The 14,828-nt window shown below is 39.4% G+C and overlaps 1 protein-coding gene across 1 annotated transcript in view; it reads right to left on the bottom strand.

Moving 5' to 3' along the window:
- LOC140231217 (uncharacterized) overlaps window positions 1-14,828 on the bottom strand; it is a 209,337-nt gene that overhangs the window by 85,625 nt on the left and 108,884 nt on the right. The window contains exons 13-14 of the mRNA XM_072311362.1: window positions 3,516-3,960; window positions 2,194-2,294 (exon numbers count right to left, since the gene is read on the bottom strand). Of these exons, the coding sequence (XP_072167463.1) occupies window positions 2,194-2,294; window positions 3,516-3,960 (546 nt within the window). The remainder of the gene's footprint in view (window positions 1-2,193; window positions 2,295-3,515; window positions 3,961-14,828) is intronic.

Below are 14,828 nucleotides of genomic sequence, written 5' to 3'. Positions count from 1 at the left end.
GCAAGAGGCAATGGCTGTGCTTAACAAAAATAAAAATAAAAAAAATGTAGGGTACAGATTTTGTTTCATTTATTTCTTTCTCCCCTTAGAAACAAATTTTCTCTCTTGAAAAAAAGTCTTCAGTCTCTAAAATGCACAACGATGTGGAATAGACTTGGGCAATTTGTTTCTCACTGCGGCAATGCTATTAATTAGCCCCTGCTTATCCATTAAACAGAACAGACTATGTCATCAGACCGTAGATATTTCCTACATTTTGTGAGAACAAGCTGGGGTAATGATTTTGTCTTTTACAGTGTACATCTGACTCAATTTTATTTGGTAATCTCATTGGAGAATTATAGATGAAAATATGATGCATATTTCAGAAATTTTGGTCTACTAACTTATGTTCTCCTGTCTTTCTTTCATAACTGCTGCAGAGCTGCTGGCTGGCGGTAGATTTTGCTTGTTCAAAGCCAACTCTAAATACCCAAACCAATTTCTTTAGTTGTTGCTAGGTAGGGCAAACCTTCAACAAGCTTTTCAGTTGCTTAGGCAACTCTCGTGAACAAACCATGCTGAGAATTTAAACTCATTACCAAAACAGTCTATTACATGTATACACCTAGTGCTTGAATGAAGGCACAATGCATAATGCGAAATACTATAGGACAATGACCACATAAAAAAAAAAAACATTAAAAAATAATGAAAAAAATATGAAGTATCCTGTGGTTGACTGAACAATCAGATCACAGAATTCATTATCACTAAAAGATGAATTCTGATGTACCCCTCAAAGCTAGCTAATATCAAATGGACTAATCAATAACATTGATATTTACAGGGAAGAGTACATAGATGAATTATAGAGAAGAACAAATTGATGAACATCACCAGTTTTCTCATTTAAAGTTGGTGTGACGCAAAATCTGAAACAGCTGGTCATTCTAACTCTGCCGGGTAAAAAAACAAAAACAAAACAAATATGGATTTCCCATTATTTGACAATGGTGTGTAACACTTGTCTTTGTTCTAATACACTGTATATCATTAGTATCGCATGCAGCATTCCACACCAGATTAAAAGATTGATCTTACCTTGGCAAGAGCGACAGCCGAATCTCTTCTTGAAGTGCCTGTAAAACCGCGAAAAGGGATAAGACAGCTCAATTTTAAAAAAAAATGTAAACTGTAAGATTAACTCTTAAGATGCAATTGCTCTCGCGTTCGAACAATCACACCAATCCAAAGCCAGAGAGCTAAAAAAAAAAAATATCATCTACAGCAGCAACAATACAGACCCAACTCTTCGTACATTTCTCACTGCCTTTCTGCTCCTCGTCTCTCAGCTACATTGTACTTAAGCATTCAAAAAATCCAATTACAGTTTGATAGTCTTGTTTGTTTGTTATTGTTTTATCTGTAGAACTTTCCTCTGCAGTATGATCGGACAGTGCCATCTCCTCATTGGTCAGTTCTTACACGAAGCACCAGTAGTTGTGCAATGAGTGGAGGATTTACTGATGCTCTGGTAGAACGGACAAGGATCAACAAAATCAACCTTCAATCTGTCTTACTTGACCAAAAGAGGACTACATGTGTATATGAAACATGTGGCTTCCTTCAATGACAACCAAAAGATGACTATGAAACACATGGCTTCCTTTCAGGAAATACTCAGGAAATGAAGATATCTGTATGTTAGCTTTAAGAGCAGCCTTCTAGGTACATGTGAATCCCAGAATAAGGTGAATTACTTTTTTTTCTCTTTTCTTTTTTTTTTTTCTTTTTTTTTTTTTTTTTTTTTTGGGGGGGGGGGGGGGTCAAGTTTCTCCTAGTTTGAATTCCAGAGTCACAGACTATACATTCATTGCCAAGTTAAAAATTTGACAGACAAATAGAGCTACACTCCAAAGCATAGAATGCAAAATCTATTCGACTAATGCATAACATTACGACACTAGTAACATGATGTGAAGTTGGGATGGGCCTCGGTCCCATCAACACGACTGATGATTGAAATAGATATTGACCACAAGCTGAATCAAAGAACTGCAATGTAATCCTGTAGGAAATACTGACAAATGTCCAGTAAAATGTATGGGACAAATCAGGTTAAATTGGCAATATTCCACATCATTAACATGGCAGATTTGAAACATGGTGTGTGGGCGGTATTCAGTGGTATAAGTTAACGTCAATTGCTGATCATTGCTTGTGTCTCTCTATTTCTACCTGAATGTTTCCCTGATTCCTTCTTGTGTGCAAAGGCATCCTTCCCAGTAGCGTCCAGGTTCATCAAACTTTTACTGGGGGGGGGGGGGGGGGGAGAAAGTAAGAGGAAATATCTTGTTACTGTGGGCACAACAGAACAAAAATAATGCCACATGATAAATTCTACAGTCTCTAAAATATAGAATATATTATGTGCTACTGTGTCTAACAACATTTTACAGAGTGAAAAAAGAACAACAATAAATACCTACATAATATATGTAGACATTACTTGACCAACTCATTTGATATCTGGGCCCTGTTTCATAAATCATTATCATCTGCAAATTTCAACTTTGGCTATAGAAATTAACAGTGATTAGGAAACCCACTATATGTAACTTGCAATATGTAAGTTGTTCATAAAGTTGTATATAACTTTACGAACAGCTTTACAAAAGAGGGCTCCGTAAGGCATTTTATGCTCTCAATAATTGAAGAAACATTTTAAGTATGGTTAGGGAAAAAATCTAGAGAAAAAGTTAGTCGGGGTAACTGGATTATAGGAATGGCTAATTTACGAGGGCTTGAGGCAATTCAGTAATTTGTTTCTTGAAGAAAAGTTTGCCAATTAATCACGCTTACAACAGCCAATTTCTGCTGGAGGTTGATAACAGCATGACAGCTATATTGACGATACATAGCCAAAATCGTTGCATGCCTGGTACTTGACATTTTTCGAAGGCCATTATGCATCTTGAGAGTACTTCAGATCAGACGAGATTGTAGTAACAAACATGGAGGATTCTTACATTAATGTATTTTTGTTGTATTTTTCCATGAGGAAATGAAGGAGATGATTAAGAGATAATTCCAGTGAAACTCAATCAAAGTCTGTCTGTCATAATACTTTGCTTGTTTTCTTGGGTTTTTTTTTCTGTGAAGGAAATGGAGGATATTGCATGAGCTGTGCAAGAATAGAACACACCATCAGATGATCAAACTAATATAATCGAAAGTGTTGGATGTTCATCTTGATTTGTCTTACAAAGTTTTCCCTCAAATGCTTTGCCCAATTTAGTCCTTTGAAGCTGCCTGCTAAGTGTGAAATTGAGTTGCAAAATCCACTGAATAATTGATCCCAGCTCATGCATTGCATCACGTTTCTTGAATGAGACACAACGCTATTAAACAAACATTCACATCAGGGATGTAACTAACAGTGGGCTCAAACAGCCATATAATTGCAGCTTTCTGCAGTCAAAAAAACAAAGTTCTTTGGAAGACACATAAATGAGGTCGTAGAGATTAATTACCTCCTCGACGCTGCCGAGAGTTTCAGTTCCCCGCTGATGTCTGACCCGTCCCGCACGGAATCATCGGGTTCTGGTCCCCAGCTGTAGCGGCGCGTCTTCTCCAAGTTCAAATCCTCCCGGTCAGCCATCCCAAGGACATCCCCAATGCCTCCTCCTCCTCCATCGGCGTCGAGGTCCTCCGGGGAGCTGTCCTCGGGCGTGGTCGCAATGGGGGCCAAGGGGATCATGACATGGTGACTGGAGATGGTGGGAATGACATGCACCCCGCCCCCACTGTCCCCGCTGCTGTCCAGGCTGATGTCGTTGACCTGGATCTGGATGGGCGGGGTCTTGGGGCTGAGCGGAGAGGTGATGCTGCTGCCACGCCCCGGGTCGTCCATGTCATCGTTCTCATCGTCGCTATGGGTGACAGCCCCCGGGTGAGATGGCATCTTTTGCTTCCAGCCTGTTAGAAGAACAAATTGTATGCAAAAAAATACTGAATATGACACAAATTGTATGAATTTGCAGGAAATTGCATAAAGATAACATAACATCTATCATGATGATGATATCAAATGTACTTACGTCAAATCAACCACATGGCCCACAATGACTTTCGACCCTCACTGACGAACAAGAAACTATTTGTAGTTCATTACCACAACTGTTTCATACCAAAGTACATATTCACAGTTTGCCCTTTCTATATTTCTGTTTCCTTCTCTCATTTTCTCTCACCTACTTCACACTGAAAACAACCAGCACTGAGAGTAAAGGTCTAAATGGCATCCAAGCATCCATCCATGATGAAGCATCAACCACGATCTCTGATGTCACACCAAGACATCCAAGGATGCAGGGATAGAGGATCTCCCCTTGTTGTAATCACTTTGAATCAGGTATTGCTACACGTATGTAACGGGCAAGGATAACTATTAATCACTTAAAGGGAACCCAAACCCAAAGAGCAATGTGGATTGAGTGAAAGCGGTAACATTAGTAGAACACAGTGAAAGATTAAGGAAAATCGGACAATTGATGCAAAAGTTAGGAATATTTAGAGTTTTGGTGTTGAAACCGATGGATGAGGAGACTACTAGAGGTTATGACGTATGTGTGGACAACGACATAAAGAAAATATAAAGAAAATTCCACAAAAATTCACTTTTCTAGCATTATGAAAGAGCACTTGACTAACCACTCTCAGAAAGCAGGAGGAATAATTGCTACCCTTAACATATGTCAGTATCAAGTTGATGGAATATGTAATTTCCATGAAAAATGATTTTTTTTTTTTTTTTTGTGGAATTCACTTTAAATCATACTTAGGGAGGAGAGGGTAGGGAGGAGAAGCTTCATTTCTGTTGCATCGATCACATATATCAAATGCCACATCGCCCTTTCACTTTTAAACCTTTTCACAAAGAAATTAGAGTGATAACCAGAGAGAGTTTACTTTTTGTTTTTTGTACTCTCTCCTGCTACAATGCCAACAGTACCAGGTGAGCAAAATCTTCCTATACTTAACATTTCCCTATAGACAAAAGACTCTGAACCCGTGAGAAAACAAGGCATTCCACATGGTTCCTGGTTTGCACTGATCCAAACTAGTAGTATAATGCAGCAACCGACATAGCAAACACATCTAGGACATGAGCAGCGACTTCGAATCCCAAAAGACTCACTGCAATATGTCCACTTCTACTTCATCATCACCTCATCATTGTTACCGAGAGGAAAGTTGTTCAGTGGAGAGATTGGAAGGGGATTTAAATCTTATGGTTCTGCTCCGAAGGTCAGTCCGATGACAAACAGTGCTTTTATAGTCTCTTTACATCTTATAAACTATATGTATCTGAGTAGAGCATGTATTGCCATGGCAACAACTAGGGATAATGGCTTGTGACATTACAGTATCCTGGCTATCACCAGAAACAAAATCAAATTAAACATAGCCTTGGTAACTGCAGATTGAACGATAGTGCCCTAACAGAAAAGGAAACAAAATATATTCAATGAAATGTAAATTGGAGGGAGGGAACTCCCACCAACAACAAAAAAAGAAAAGAAGCAACCCCCCCAAAAAAAAAAAAAAAATAGATAAACAAAGTCCGTCAGAGCTCCAAATGGTGCATGATGTTTGATAACACACTTCTGACTGTTTGCGCTCATGAGAAATTCCTCATCTTCTCCACGCTGCCTCCAGGGGACGAAACCGTTGTCTGCTGCTGAAAATCCATGCATAAATGCATGGCGAAACAACCTGGTAGAACAGAGACGCTGAGCAGCCAGCCAGCCAGCCATCCAGGAGAAGAAACAGCTGCGGGGCAGCGCCTCCACGCGAGAGACCTGGGCGAGCAGCCTCCGCTCCGGCCGAAAAATAACACGGCATTCCCTGCCACACCATACAGTAGGGATCGGTGTCAGCAGTCAGTAAGCCTTGATCGGAGACTACTACATGCAGAGGTAACCACATCAGTCAGTGCTCAAAATCAAATAAGAAATGAAGACAAGCAGACAATTAGACCTGTGAAATACAAGAGGAAATGTGAGTAAAGGAATCACATATTACATGTATGACTCCTTCCTTGTGTGGAGACTGTTCTGCACTGAAGAACTTATTCAAAAATGAAAGCTATGAAATAAACAGCACAGATTGGTCTACATTTCAACAAATATGATTTGATGAAAGGTAATTTATGTGGCAATCTGTTCAAATGTTTGTAAGGAATACAATTAAGAGTAAATGTGTTTTTTTTCTGAAGGTGTAGAACAGCTGCATCAAGAATGTCATGACCTTTCAGAATTCTTGATTTTTTTCCTCCCCAGGGAAATGAGGAGTGCTCTTTGATATGACATTGTTATGTCACTAGACTGCTGTTTTCAGATAACCAGACAATACCAGGTTAAGGTTATACTGCCACACTCACGCTGTCTTAACTTTCCTCTATTTGAATAAATTTGGATTCAGCTTCACTGACTTGCTTCAGTCACTCCCTTACATGTTTTAATGCAGTATCAGCTATTATGATGATCTCATACAGACTATAAATATTTGATATAGTAAGATCCCAAACAGGCTAATTTACTAGGATTCGAAAATTTCTTGTCCTTCATATGATTTTATTCACTTATATTTCTATTCTCTATCACAACGTCTTACCAATCCTAAATGTGCTTCATTTGCCAATGTTGGCTTGTCTGCTGGAGCGCTTTGTCGGCCAAGCATCACAGATGTCTTGAAACTGTCAGTGGATGGAGATTCCCCCCCCCCCCCATTTCATCACTATGGTCTTCTTGTCGGACTGAGGCGGTCAGATTGTTACACTTGAGTGGGCTGGCTAACTTACAATTCGGTCAAGTTTAAAGGGATTAAATACTTGCAGCTCAAAATAAAGGCATGGCAAGTTGGAGCTATATACAGTGCCTGGGCATGTAGAGGGTCGTATTGCTGACCCATTCAGGCAGATGGAGAAAGATGGAAATTACGCCAGGATTTTAGAGCAATGCGTTGTCTACCTTGAGAGCTGTTGCTTCTGCCATCATATGCACTGATGTACAGTTGTATGGGGGCAGACGGAAGAGAAAAGCTTTGGTTCAGTGAACAGCTTGTCTACCTAAGATGTGGAAACACTCGGATTCGCCTCAAAGAGGCGCCCCCTGATGCCGGCCTCGTGTGTGCCTCTTGCCATACAAGCATGTTGGGAGCTGTTATAAGATTGTTTTTCCTTGAATGGAGCATCGTATTGAAGTCTTCCTCAGGAGGGGAATTATATTATATGACATAAAAGAGCCAAATTCTCCTTTTTGAGAGCAGTGGGGCACACCTACATTACACAACCCTAGAACAATTCTCTCATCTTTAGGATTCTGGGATAACAAACCCAACAATGAAGTCTGTATAGGTTGTACTAACATGAATCATTTTATTTTTCTCTAACTCGGCATAAGAGAAATATTGCTGTATTATATCAACCTGTTGCGGATGGACTGATTTTGCTACAACACGCATTTCCCATAGACACCTATCCCAGTATACTCCGGACTCGTCCTCAACAGGTTAAGGATACTTTAATACAACGACATTAGCTCAGATATACTGTTGCTCCTACTATGTTGAGTGGGCTGGAACAATAATAGACTCTACAAACTGTCAGTGTACGAATGTACAGTAAATCACACACCTACACCTCCGCTCTGCTCCTCTCTCCCTCCAGATCAAACAACATCGCGGCAGCCACGGTTTCCTACCTTCAACAACTAGACATCACACCTGAAAGCACCTGAGTGGCACACGATATCATCTTACTAGAGCAAAGACTCACCAACATTAAAACCCTCAGCACATACAGCGAGGGCTGGGGGGGGGGGGAGGGAAAAGGGGGGAGATACACCAGTAAGGACATATTCATGGACTTGTTTTCCCCTTCAAACGATATCTCCTGAACTTTTTGTAATTTTTAGATTCCCATGCCAAGGAATGATAGAAAAAAAAAAGAGGAGGAGAAAAAAAAAATAAAAACAAAACACAAATCAACAGGAGCCAAACAGAAATCCGCCGTTCGTCTCCTAACTTTTAGTGACGCACTTTGGGAATCAAGCAAATGTCAATTTGCACACCACACTAGGCACAATGGGTCAGTTCAGTTTCAGTAAAGTCTGGGCTCCTTTTAATTCCTCCTTGGATTCCTCCCCTCCCCTCCTCCCTCCCCTCCCCCTTCCCCCCCCCCCCCCCCCAATCATTCCTTGTCTTCTACCTACAGGGAGGAAGCACCAAGATAGTGGGAGGAAGCACCAAGATAGTGGGTGGAAAAGAGACAAATTTAACAGATTGCAATCTCGGAGATATGTCTACTATTCCTCAAAAACAGACAGCAGTATGTTAAATAGCATGTGTTATATGTCTTCTTCCCCAACAATCTCAGTCACTACGAGTTTTGTAAGTGGTAATTATAATATTTTTTTTACACTGTGTACTTCTAGGTCATAGATCATTATTCAATACCATGTTCACATTGACTTCAATGCCATAGAGACCTAAATCAACAAAGTGGTAGGGACTGAAAATCATTAAAATTCACACTTACAACAAAACAGCTACGTCCATTGTATGGAAAGTCCTTCATTATTGAATTATTATTTTTTTTTTGGGGGGGGGAAGGGGGGACAGTGACAACATTTGGTTAAATAGCACAAGTACGAAGCATGTGCGGTGATAGACTGTGACTGTACTGCATATTGCTAACTTTTGCTAAGACTGAACACATTGATAAAACGCCTTAGGTTCATGTCAAATGACAAAAATATATTGATTTTCACCTGATGAAGCATCTTAGGCCTAGGGTGGTTGAGATAAGTTTCACCAGAATACAATGTCCACAGCAAAACCAAACATCTCTCACAGGAAGCCCCGCAAACAATGCATACTTTTTTTTTTCATTTCTGCTCACAGAGATTAGCTACAATACAGGCCAAGTTTGCCCCACAACCTACATCATATGACACCCCCTTCATCAGTCCTATATCTTGTATCTCATGTGGAAAATTGATTTTTTTTAAAAATCATATTGAATACAAATAGAATAGAAATATTCCAAACTTAATAAATACAGCATTTCAGTATATCATCACAGTAAATCTTCACCACCTTTATCGATGTACACAAGTTTGTGTACATCGATAAAGGTACTGCAACTGTACTTTCCATTCAAAATTGACTGAGATGTAAATTTTGATAGCAACTATACACTGTATATGGTCCAGTGTGACCAATTTTCCTTGTACATGTAGTTAGTACAAGTGCGATGCAATAGTGACGTCAGTGAACCGACCATCTCCACTGTGGTATGATATTAAAGCATGCTCGATTCCCAGATACCATGCTCGCAATTCACAGGATCAATTAAGCTGGGCTGAAACACTTCTCCGGGGCGGCCAGTCCACTGTAGCTCCAGCGGGTATCCGGGCACCGCTGTCAAACCGTACAGAGAATGGCCTAATAACCCTCAATTTCTCCTCAGAAACCTTCTCCGTCTTATTCCTCTCTCTCTCTCTCTCTCTCTCTCTCTCTCAAACCCCCCCCCCCCACCTCCTGTTGCCCCTACCAGGGCAGTTATACCAACCGACAGCATATATTACTGCACTCTCTCTTGTACTTCCAATGCAGGTTTTCAAAAAGCCTTCTTCCTGCCCATGTCATATATTCCCATTCTCTCACTGTTTGGATACCAATCCTGATGGGCTCTATTATTAAAAAAAAAAAAAAAAAGTATCAATCAACTTTGAGTTTTTAGGCCTCATTACAGTCAAACACTGAAAGTGATCACAATCAATTCTCTTTCTTGTGCTGGTATGAAGATTAAATATTAACACCAATGCTTCCTTCATTTAATACTAATATACTCTATAATAAGAACTTTGTACTCATTCAAAATGGATGCATGAATTTCTCATATTCAGTCATGTGCAGAGCATAACTGATCACAAAATCAATGAAATACAAAAACATCAAATGATGAAAGGAGAAAAATCAAAATTGGACAATATTCTGTCTTTGGAAGAAACAAAAAATTAAGTGAAACTTGTTTTTGCCACAAGCCAAGATCAAAGTACAAATCACCTTAACCATTGAGGATGGACTGATTTTGCTACAACACACACTTCCCATAGATACTTGCTCGAGTATACTTTGACTTGTCCTCAATGGGCTTAACTGACTGAAAACTTTCTAGCTAGTTTTTACATAGACAGCATACAACCATTAATTTTGTACACTCTTGGTTTTATAGATATCCCCCTTTCCCTTCCATCTTATCCATATCTTGCTGTTAATTTCTCCTCTTCCCTTATCTTTATCTCAGTCCATGATACAAATGTACCTCCTATTTTTGTCGGAAGACCAACTCTCTCCTCCTCCTCTGTACCTGTTCAATGCCAGTGACTCTGGCTTGGAGCAAACTACAGGACTGGCCAAGCTGCGTGTTCAACATTAATTTCAGCTGGCCTGTGTTATCATTATTAATAGCATGCTGGGATGACATTTAAGGTGTACTCACATACCTAAGGCCAACTCATGAAGGGGTAAAAGTCTATGCAGAAAGAAAAAAAGAAAAAAAAAATATGCGGGTGATTGTGTTCAACATTTTCTTAACATCCACAGCTTCTATCAAATGCAGCATTATGAGGGAATAAGATACGATTTATGTTATATGCTGTTTTCACACATATTTTGACAATGATAATGACAATGACTATTATCTATCATCATTATCACTACCACTATCGCCAGTATTAATCCATCATTGTTATTTATTACATTGTCATCAAAAGTAGTGACATCATCATCATCATCATCATCATCATCATCATCATCATCAACATCATCATCATCATCATCATCATCATCATCATCATCATCATCATCATCATCATCATCATCATCATCATCATCATCATCATGGATAAGTACTACATGTATTTCTACAACTGCATTTACAGCATTTGGATTATCTCTTACGGTAATGGTCATTATGAAACAGCACTGAAAAAACTCTTTCTTATACTGCTTTGTCAATTTTATCAGTATAATTGGATTCATCTCATACTCCATTCAGTAAACTCACAAGTTCAGAAGAAAACTCACTTTTAAGCTAAATTTCAAAAGCCTTCAGTAATATCAGCTGAGAAAGATCTTGCAAGGAATATCACTTGATACTGGGTAAAAAAAAACTAACAAAACAAAATAAAACAAAAAACTCACAAGTTAGAGGAAAACCTACTTAGAAACTAAATTTCAAAAACCTTCAGTAATATCAGCTGAGAAACGGATCTTGCGAGGAATAAAAAGGAAGACAGGAGGACAAGGACGAAAAAAAAGAAGATAAATGCATATTTAAGGAAATTATATATGAATGATATCAATATGAAGATCATCTTAACCTTCTTGCTGTCGACAGCTAATGGTTTCTGTGCTAAGTCTATGGCAATTTCTGAGTCTGGCGGTGAATTACACACTGTATAATAAAGGGATGCAACACAACTGCTGGTATCATAAATAGTTATTATCATTACTGAAAGAGAAGAGCGATGAATGTAAATAGTAGCAAACATGAGCTGAGAGAGAATCAGTTTGTTTTTTTTTGCTACACATGCTTTGGACTAGACAAAGAATGTTACGAAAACTATTACAGAGGTTATACAAGATGCCTTGGCAATTCAGACATGTTTCCCATGTCAGATAAAATTCTATGTTTTGTAAGTCTTATATCACTTATTAGTTCTCCCACTGAAGGATGTTCAGAGCCATGTTTGATAATACAGTGTGTGATCATGACAACTGTAGTCCTATCACTGTATATTATCTGCATGTACCCTATGGTGTGGGCTCAGTGAGAAATCTGGGCATCGTTAAAATTCCACCAGGCTAAACCACAATGTCAGGTGATTTGGCAAATGCACTTTAATCATGAACTTCCTCGAAGCTCTCTTCTGTACAGCAACATACTCTATGCCACCTATATCCCAGCCATCAATTGATATGGGATTTTTACAATCCAGTCTGTACAGACCCCTGATAATCCACGATGTGCTTTATCATACATGTACACCCTTAGAGCTTGCTTCCCACAGACTTGATTGTGAATCCAGCAACTCATAGCCAAATACAATGTATGAGCCCAAATCAGACCCACTGTGTCGTGGACTACCCATTACGCCGGGCAGATGACATTCGAGGCATTGAATATGAATAGAAATTGAATTGAATGTACCTACACCGTGTAGTCCTACGCATTCCATGCTGGTGTCCATAAAGGATGTGCGATACAACAAATGGAGTTGAATGTACTCTAAAACTTGTTGCACTGTCAAACTACAGCTGTGTAATATCCATATCTAAATCATGACATTATTTGCATCACAGAAAAGTGGTGTCGTACAGTGTAAATCCTCAACTGCAAGTAGCTTCTTTTTTTTCCTTTTTTTTAACAAGAAGTCAAACAACAATGCACTGAAATCTCTTACCATCATGATATCTAAGTGAAGTTCCTGTATTTTTTTCACCAGAAAGCAAGTCCTAGTAAAACACTCACTCATTTGCCAAGAATCTTTAACTGTTTTAATGTCTGGGTCATCTACTTTTTTATTTAAACAAAAAATCAATAAAACAAAATATTAATCAATAAGTAAGTAAACGCTTCACATTTTTTTTTTCTTCCTTCTGAAGAAGAAAGTGGACACAAGTATGTACACTGGGTGGTTTGCCAACAAACTCTTGCTTTTTTTCACTGAATGCCAAAAAGTCATGCTCATGAAACATTATGCTAATGGACCAGTCCAGTTTCTCACATTGAGACCTCACCATAAAGAGTAGGATGCATCATCTAAATGACCGCCAATATGCTTCCATACTTGTATGAATGATTTTTAACAAGACTTTGATAGAAAGTTTACAGCATGCTCAGTTTGTAGACTGCAATGGCTGAGAAACGTCAGCTGAATGGCATTCCCACCTCTATCATGATGACGGGCATTTCAATACCAGTAAAAAAAAGAAGGAAGACTAATACCCCTTTCCAAAAATCATGCATTTTTGGCCAGCTCCTGGTCCTAGCTAAATTGGTCCATGCCAAGCAGTAAACATTGCGTTCAGTAACTACAGCAGAGCCATGCTATATTTACGATGTTCCATTCATGAAATCAGCCACGTAAGGAATAACTACAAGTACCATGGTAACTGAACGCGTGCTCCAGGACAGGTACGGCCAGGTAATTGTGACCTTTGACTATGCGAGGAATTTTGGCCCTAGCTTGGCGTGGGCTTCTTTGGCCACTCAGGCCCAACCAATTCATAAACTCAAAATTTTATGACTTATATGTAGCTCGGGCCTGGCCCAAGTCAAAGAGTTACTGAAAGGGGTATAGCACTGATGCATCAATGGTCTTTATTTCATATCCCCTTCCCCACCCCCACCCCCCCCCCCAAAAAAAAAAAATGCTTCCAGATTAATCCATCTTTTGTAGGGCTTTCTACACAGTAGTTATACAACTGCAATTAGCTAATAGCTAATTTATCATGGGATTGGTTCAGTTTAATTTCCCAAAGGTCCAATCAAAACAACATTCAGTAAACATATTTTTCCTATGTGATGACTGCAGGACATCATCATCATCTGGTGTTTAGACCTACAGTGTACAGCTGTAGTTACTGCCTCATGGCAGTTGCAACATGCACTACAAGTTAGCATGGATGTGTCTTCTTGGGCATTTTGCTGACTAAACCATAGAGATACAGATACATTATATATATATGTTTTTTTTCTTTTTCTTTTTCTGTGAAGAAATAGCATACTCACGCAAAATTTGCTTGGTGGCCACAAAAAGCGGCATGGCTAATCTCCTCTTTGCTCTGGTCCTTGCAGGCAGGCAAAGCCGACGCTTAAAAATGTGTATTTCCATGTACAGAATCCTAGATAGAGACTCTATGAGTGTGATTCCCTGCCGTCAGCTGACTTCATTGTTTGAAATGTCAATGTCAGCAGACACTTTTGATTCTTTCCAAGAAGTTCCAAACTCAACAGGCAAAAAACAACACCAATAAATAACAACAAACAGAGTAAAGAAGGACTTGCAAGAGCAGATATTAATCCGGTTCTAGGTCCCTCTTGAAGTAAAATCCAGTCTTCTTGGTAAAAAATGTAGAAAAGGCAATGATGTGATTCCTCAAAGATATTTCTGAGCCCTAATGGTGGGCACAGCTCGAGTTCCTGTTCTGGTGTGAAGTGCACACAGTACTTGGAAAGGGAGAGATTGTGCTTCAGCTGGGGGGAGACAAAGAGGCATGAATGAGGATTATCCCTGGATTATCCCCCCACAGAGCAGCCACTGTAAACAAAGACTATAATTCACAGGAACATAAGGACACATAAACTGAAGGTAGGACACTTTTGAAATGAGCATACAAACACACATACACAAACACACACTAAAGGGTGAGGAAATTTGAGGGCATTCATTTTGGCCGCACATCAGGGCTTCCCTTCACTAAATTAGCATATCCCCCACTATTTGGGCCACAACCAGTCCCTTTTGTGTTCCAATTAAGGCCAACCACAACCCCTCCCTTCCTCAGACATCCAGGGGCAATAAGAGTGACTTTTACCCTTTTTTTTTTGGGGGGGGGGGGGGCGGAGGCAGGAAGTAGAAATTATCCCCTGGGGTGCCAAACTGATATTAAAATGAACTTGTGTGACTCAAGATTGACAGGCTGTCCTTTTTTTCTTCATCTCGAAGAAACAAACCCACTCCAAAGGAAAAAAAATAGTGTGTAAAGGT

The sequence above is a fragment of the Diadema setosum genome, chromosome 7 (genome assembly GCF_964275005.1).
Source record: "Diadema setosum chromosome 7, eeDiaSeto1, whole genome shotgun sequence".
NCBI lineage: Eukaryota > Metazoa > Echinodermata > Echinoidea > Diadematoida > Diadematidae > Diadema > Diadema setosum.
This window is presented reverse-complemented; position numbering and strand designations above follow the sequence as displayed.